This window comes from Triticum aestivum, chromosome 6B (genome assembly GCF_018294505.1).
Source record: "Triticum aestivum cultivar Chinese Spring chromosome 6B, IWGSC CS RefSeq v2.1, whole genome shotgun sequence".
NCBI lineage: Eukaryota > Viridiplantae > Streptophyta > Magnoliopsida > Poales > Poaceae > Triticum > Triticum aestivum.
The window spans coordinates 55,024,713-55,032,693 of NC_057810.1; the positions used below are offsets into that span (position 1 = coordinate 55,024,713).

The following is a 7,981-nucleotide window of genomic DNA, read 5'->3' on the forward strand; positions in this document are numbered from 1 at the left end:
GATGGAGCTAGCAGAACGTAACAACACTACCAGGAGAGCGATGTGCTGTGTCTACCTCAAACTAGCTCTAGAGTTTTCTTGGAAAAACCGGAACGTCGTGGTGGTTACGCTACTCCGTCGAGGTCTCCGGTTGGATGCATGGCCACGTCTTTTCTTTCTCGGCACACATATGCAATCGATCACGACGGAACTGAAGTGACGTCTTCTCGGAATCCATTCAGAATTGATTTATGCTGTGTGAGGATGAGAAATCGGAAAGCGACTCTACCATTCCTCACTCTTGTTTCCCATAAAACTTCGATCTCCTCTCAACTGTTAATGTGGTAAAAAAAACATTAGAAGTAAAATTTACATTTAGTTCATACCTAGCGACGATTATCATCACTAGAGGAAACCGAAGGGGTGCCGCCGTCATAGCCCCTCCCTCGTTGTAGCCGGACACATATTGTTACTCCTTCCGTTTTTATTTACTCTGCATATTCGGTTTGTATAAAGTCAAACTTTATGTACTTTTAACAAGTTTGTAGAAAAATATATTAACATATACACCACCAATTATATATATCATTGGATTCAGTATTTCATATAATTTTTACATCATATAAATTTGTTACTGTAAATGTTCATATTGTTTTCTACAAACTTGATCAAATTTTATAAAGTTTGACTTTAGTCAAACCTAATATGCGGAGTAAATAAAAACGGAAGGAGTGTAATATACAGTCGGAAAGTCGCCGCGCTTGAAGCACCATCGAGACGAGGGCTAGGTGGAAAGAACCTTATTTCATCTTCAAGAAGCCGTCGTCAACGCCTCATCTTCTTGCTCGTGGCAGAAACCCAAACAAAACTTAGAAAATACCTAAAAACGAAGCCATTTAGCCGGCAAGGGCCGGGGTCCACCACGCCTCCATGGTCCATAGGAGATGAGGCAGACCGACTGCGGTGCCAGCGAGAGGCTAGTGTTATTTTGTCTAACTCAACCTCCTAGAAATAGGCTTTCGTCCCGCTTTATAAACAAAGCCAGCTATCTAAAGTAACCTCATCAGTCTGTATAGTTCTTCTATGATTTTATACATACTAGTATTTATATACGTGAGACACACACTGTCCAATTTTTTTAAAATTATGTTTTCTTATTAATCTATCTTTTGTTTCTTCGGATTTACGTAATAGTTTTGCAAGCGGATATCATCTATATCTCGGCGGTGGCGGCGAGAAACCGTGGCACGGTTCAAGTCTTATTGGGTCATGGTCTAGAGATCACTTCGATTGGTTTGAAAACATTCCAAATTATGATGTTAGTTTTCTGGATTGCTAATTATGGTGATTTGATTGATTGATACAATGTTTATGTTTGGAATGCTAATTACGGTGATTCAATTGATTGATTTGAATGTTTCGTTTTTGGAATGCTAATTGCGGTGCTTTGATTGCTAATTATGGTGCTTCAATTGGTACAACATCATTGGAGCAATGTAGGCCTAAGATCTAAGTGAACCAACGTCTGATATTCGATGTTTATGCCACAACTTGCTTGTATAATAGTAGTGGAGATGAAAATGGAGATAGAAAAACAAAAAGATAATCACATACTGGGACGAGATATGAGGAAATTAGACAAAAACTGGAAACAGAAAACAACTGACGTGACACAACGCTGACATATCTAGACCTCAAGCATAAGTGGTTTGATCTTTGATGCGAAAATTGGCAAAATCAAAAGTGGATTTTTTTTGTGAGGACAACATTTGGCGCCAAATATTGGCATCCAACCAATCATGCTCCTCCATGTGTCCGCTACAGGGGAGTACTGAGCTACATCGTCGAAAATGGCTTCAAGAAGGAAATTGTGTTCATTTTGTGAAACAGATTGGTGGTGGGGGCGGCGAGTGCATGGTCATGTACTTTCTGCCGTGAGGAATCAACGTGGGTCACTGCCAACGACGAGGAAGAGCCGAAAGCCAATAAGCTAGTCGGCGTTGCTCGGAGGGGTGGTCCGAAGGTGAAGATAGAGGCGTCGCATCTGGGCGACAGAGATTCCATGGTGTAGGAGGAGAGAGGTCAAGGAGTGGGATGAGTGACAGCAATAGGTAGAGGGTGTGGATAATGACAATGAGTGTGGGGTTGTGGAAAAAGTTCTTCCACAACCTGCGGAATAATGGCTTAACCTGCACAATTGCGCAAGAAGGCATGACAAATGATATTTTTACCATTTCACATGACATCCCGTGCTTGTATTCACCGCCTATCACCAATTCGAGATTTGTGCCTCATCTTCTAGTTTGTGACAAAAATTCTTTGATTTCATAATGTTAGATAATGTTTCATCGCATCATTTTTTTATCATTTCAAAGTATATCATAATGTTTTGTTGTGTACTAACAATTAATAAGAGTGCACTTATTTCAAAGTGAATTTGATAGCAACATAACGAAATATTACGTCACTCTTTGGAACAAGATATGCCCAAAAGAAACATGATGTAATAATTGATAGGTCAAATTTGTCAAAGAAAAGTGTCACTTTATAGTGATCTAAAGGCTCTTACATTTTTTTAAGAAGGAAGTACACGACAAATTAGTCAAAAAATAAAATAGTGACGCGAATCTCAAAACAAATCTCATACTCTCTTCGTTCATAAATATTTGTCTTTTTAGAGATTTCGACAAGTGACTACATACAGAGCAAAATGAGTGAATCTACACTATAAAATATATCTATATACATCCGTATGTGATAGTCCATTTAAAGTCTCTAAAAAGATAATTATTTAGGAAGGGAAGGAGTACGTAATAGTAGAATTATTATCACTCTCAAACCGGCAGAACCTCTAGAAAATTCTCTCGACCGGACAAAATGGCATCGCACTCGCACCAGCACTCTATCGTGCCGTACTGTCGCACACCACAAGATAGCACTCTATCGTGCCGTACTGTACGTACTATCGCAGGCCACACAGCCATGCAGAGCGAGGTTTGGCTGCTATGGGCGACGCTCGCCGCCGCGCTACTCTACTACCTGACCAGCGCAGCCCGCCGCGGGGGCACCGGGGCACGGCAGCCTCCGGGCCCGACGCCGCTCCCGGTCCTCGGCAACCTGCTCGACCTAGGTGGCAACCTGCACCACACGCTGGCGCGCCTCGCGCGCGTCCACAGCCCCGTCATGAAGCTCAAGCTCGGCCTGGTCACCACCGTGGTGGTCTCCTCGGGTGACGCCGCGCGGGAGGCCTACACCAGATACGACCGCCACCTGGCCGCGCGCGCGGTCCCGGACGCCGCCAACGCGGTCGGCAACTCCGGCCGGTCCATGATCTGGCTGCCCAGCTCCGACCCGCTCTGGAAGACGCTGCGCGGCATCGTGGCCTCGCACATATTCTCGCCGCGTGGCCTGGCCGCGGCGCGCGGCGTGCGGGAGCGCAAGGTGCGCGACATGGTGGGCTACTTCCGGCGCCACGCGGGGGAGGAGGTGGACGTGGGCCAGGCCGTGTACGGCGGCGTGCTGAACCTCGTGTCCAGCGCCTTCTTCTCCGTCGACGTGGTGGACGTGGGCGGCGAGTCCGCGAGCGGGCTGCGGGAGGTCGTGGAGGACATCATCGCGGCGCTGGCCAAGCCCAACGTCTCCGACATCTTCCCTTTCCTCCGGCCGCTCGACCTGCAGGGTTGGCGTCGCTGGGCGGGGGCGCGCTACCAGAAGGTCTTCGGCATACTTGACGGAATTATCGACCGCCGTCTGGCAGATGCCCGGACGTCCACAGGCGAGCACGCCCATGGCGACTTCCTGGACTCGCTGCTGGAGCTCGTTTCCGCAGGCAAGATCGGTCGCGACAAGGTGACGGTCATACTGTTCGACGTGTTCGCGGCCGGGACCGACACGATGGCCATCACGGTGGAGTGGGCGATGGCCGAGCTGCTCCGGCACCCGCGCGCCATGGCCAAGGTGCGCGCGGAGATGGAGGACATCCTCGGCGGCAAGGACACGAACACCCTCGAGGAGCCCGACGCGGCGAGCCTGCCGTACCTGCAGGCCGTGGTGAAGGAGGTGATGCGGCTGCACCCGGTGGCGCCGATCATGCTGCCGCACCAGGCCGCGGAGGACGGCGTGGAGATCGGCGGCTTCGCCGTGCCCAGGGGCGCCACGGTGATCTTCAACGTGTGGGCAATCATGCGGGACTCGGCGGCGTGGGAGAGGCCCGACGAGTTCGTGCCGGAGCGGTTCCTGGATAAGTCGGCGGCGGTGGAGTTCCGGGGCAAGGACTACGAGTTCATCCCGTTCGGGTCCGGCCGGCGGCTGTGCCCCGGCCTGCCGATGGCGGAGCGGGTCGTGCCGTTCGTGCTGGCGTCGCTGCTGCACGCGTTCGAGTGGCGGCTCCCGGGCGGCGTGGCGGCCGACGAGCTGGACGTGGCCGAGAGGTTCACCACCGTTAACACGCTCGCCGTGCCCCTCAGGGCCGTCCCCGTCGTGGTCACCTAGCTTCTAGCCTTGCGTATGCAATGCATGCAATCTTATCTTGTATCGTGCGGACGAGATGCGCCCCCTTTACACTGTATCGGAAATCACATGAAAATCCAGTAGCCAGACATTCCTAAGACGTCGCGTCGGTCGTCTGTGGCCGCTTTGGATTGCCTGCCACTCGCCACTGCTGCCTCTCATCTGATATGTCGTCGATAGGTTGGTTAATAGCACATCACATCGCTCTAGATCTTACAAGATTTGGTGGAGTGTGTTACTCTCTAAGTTTCTTTAACTATATTATTATGATTGATGCCCCGAACGCATATTGTCTGGCCAAATTCATTTTGAACCTTAGCGCTGTCATCTCCGCTGTTTAACGCATCAACACAGAAACTGATGTTGTTGCTCGCTGCAACAAATCTTCCATTACTATCTGGCAACACAGCACCAACCGCATCCTTCAGAGAATCAACATCAAAATTCATTTTAACATAGTTCACAATCAATAGCTAAACGCCAGTCGCCTGAAAATCCGATTTGGGTCAGTCGATTTTCGCTAAAAGAAAGGAGGCGCCCGAGGGAAGGAAGAAACATCCCCATGATCTATCTTAGGTTGGGGGGGGGGGGGTGAGGGTGGAAGAACAACGGTGGTGGTGGTGGTGGTGGTGGTGTGTGTGTGTGGGGGGGGGGGGGGGGGGGGTGGCAGTGGTGCAAGTTTGCCGGAGAAAAAACCGGCGAGGCCCAGAGCTAGAGGGATAGGCGAGGGCAGTCGCAAGACCGACGGTGTGGGGTGGTTGAGGGGAGGGCGAGGCGGTCACAGGAGAACCGCCGGCTGCGGGTGGCGGTTAGGCCGGTGGTAGCTGGCAGCTCAGGGTGAGAATGGGGGAGAAGATGAACATGAAACAGTTCAAAGGTAGAAGAAGGCATATGCACCATTGGATCTCAATCTAAAGGCTTGAAAAGATTGACCGACCCTAATTTCTTTTTCAGTCGACTTATTCCTTGCCTCTCCCAACATAGTTTTGATTCGACTTTCACCACCCTTCGCTCTATTTTTGATAAATGTTAGATTTTACTGATTTAAATGGAGCACACACACCCAGCCTCTGCATAGTTAGGATGTACACAACCAACATGGACACAAACAAAAGATGCCGGCAACTAGCAAAACTTCACTCTTATACCTAGCTTTCGGTGAATTTGCCTGAAAGTAATTGCTAGTAAGCACTCTCACGTGGATTTGGGAAGCATCTTGAGTTTGCTCACCGTGCACTAGCTTTTGGTGTGCCCACATCGCAACTATTTCACAGAAACTTCCTTGACCGGGAACCAAAGCTTCTCCGTTAGGGGTGCAAATCAACTATTCAAGAATCATTCACGGGCGCCTTCACGGGCACAGGCTTTTCAAACTTCCCAGGCTTTCTTGCATTCAAATCGCATATGCTTGATGGTCTAAACACTTTTATTACATGATAGGCATTGCGGAGGGATTTTAAAATGTCTATGTGCAAGCACAACCCAACATGGTAATGACCCATGTAGAGTTCTCCATATAGTAACTTTAACCTTTGGTGGGCAGCGCAACTTCCAACTGCACCCACACCATTTGTTTCAATTATTTGGTTACCAAACGGACAATCCCACTCTAAATGATAAGTTGTTCGTACAGAGGATACGCATGCCTTCATCAAGTTCCATGTAATAAATCAGATATCTCATGGGCCGGCGATCGTATGGAAAGTATGCTTTTTTATGGGTGGAAAGTATGCTTCTTGAATCAGCAGGTTTGATTTGTAAGTGGTTCATCTCATTATCCTATAACAGAGTTAATAAGATCAACAACTAACAACTTTTGACAATATAAGTGACCTCCTCTTCTAGTAATTACCCTCCTATCTGGAGCTTGCGGGATCCAAGAGTCACTCCAAAGGTATGAGTGGAAGAACAACGGTGGTGGTGGTGGTGTGTGTGCGTGTGGGGGGGGGAGTGGTGCAAGTTTGCTGGAGAAAAAACCGGCGAGGCCCAGAGCTAGAGGGATAGGCGGGGGCAGTCGCAAGACCGACGGTGTGGGGTGGTTGAGGGGAGGGCGAGGCAGTCACAGGAGAGTCGCCGGCTGCGGGTGGCGGTTAAGCCGGTGGTAGCTGGCGGCTCAGGGTGAGAATGGGGGAGAAGATGAACATGAAACAGTTCAAAGGTAGAAGAAGGCATATGCACCATTGGATCTCAATCTAAAGGCTTGAAACGATTGACTGACCCTAATTTCTTTTTCAGTCGACTTATTCCTTGCCTCTCCCAACATAGTTTGATTCGACTTTCACCACCCTTCGCTCTATTTTTGATAAATGTTAGATTTTACTGATTTAAATGGAGCACACACACCCAGCCTCTGCATAGTTAGGATGTAGACAACCAACATGGACACAAACAAAAGATGCCAGCTGTTGGGGAACGTTGCAGAAAACAAAAATTTTCCTACTCGTTTCACCAAGATCATCTAGGAGTTCATCTAGCAACGAGTGATTAGATGCATCTACATACCTTTGTAGATCGCGAGCGGAAGCGTTCAAAAGAACGGTGATGATGTAGTCGTACTCGACGTGATCCAAATCACCGATGACCAGCGCCGAACGGACGGCACCTCCGCGTTCAACACACGTACGGAACAGCCACGTCTCCTCCTTCTTGATCCAGCAAGGGAGGGAGGAGAGGTTGAGGGAGATGGCACCAGCAGCAGCACGACGGCGTGGTGTTGATGGAGCTGCAGTACTCCGGCAGAGCTTCGCTAAGCACTATGGAGGTGGAGGAGGTGTTGGGGAGGGAGAAGGAGGCAACCAAAGGCCAAGGCGTTCAGGTATGAAGTCCCTCCTCTCCCCCACTATATATAGGGGTGCCAAAGGGGGGTGGTGCGCAGCCTAGGAGATCCAATCTCCTATGGTCCGGCGGCCAAGGGGAGGTTTCCCTCCCCCCCAAGGCACCTAGGAGGTGCCTTACCCTCCTAGGACTCTTGTCCCCTTAAACCCTAGGCGCATGGGCCTATGTGGGGCTGGTGCCCTTGGCCCATTAGGCCAAGGCGCACCCCCTTACAGCCCATGTGGCCCCCCGGGGCAGGTGGACCCACCCGGTGGACCCCCGGGACCCTTCCGGTGGTCCCGGTACAATACCGATAACCCCGAAACTTGTCCCGATGCCCGAAACAGGACTTCCCATATATAAATCTTTACCTCCGGACCATTCCGGAACTCCTCGTGACGTCCGGGATCTCATCCGGGACTCCGAACAACATTCGGGTTACTGCATATACATATCCCTACAACCCTAGCGTAACCGAACCTTAAGTGTGTAGACCCTACGGGTTCGGGAGACAAGCAGACATGACCGAGACGACTCTCCGGTCAATAACCAACAGCGGGATCTGGATACCCATGTTGGCTCCCACATGCTCCACGATGATCTCATCGGATGAACCACGATGTCGAGGATTCAATCAACCCCGTACGCTATTCCCTTTGTCTATCGATATGTTACTTGC

General features: G+C 50.0%; 1 protein-coding gene across 1 annotated transcript; it reads left to right on the top strand.

Annotated features, from left to right (window-relative positions):
- Nucleotides 1-2,853: 2,853 nt before the first annotated feature.
- LOC123135728 (cytochrome P450 76M5-like) lies at nt 2,854-4,552 on the top strand. The gene has a single exon (XM_044554915.1). The coding sequence runs from the start codon at nt 2,857-2,859 to the stop codon at nt 4,468-4,470; it is 1,614 nt and encodes a 537-aa protein (XP_044410850.1). The 5' UTR covers nt 2,854-2,856; the 3' UTR covers nt 4,471-4,552.
- Nucleotides 4,553-7,981: the final 3,429 nt, after the last annotated feature.

Bases quoted from the DNA above. Each gene is read 5' to 3' on its own strand.
- LOC123135728 (XM_044554915.1), top strand. From the start codon at position 2,857: ATGGCATCGCACTCGCACCAGCACTCTATCGTGCCGTACTGTCGCACA.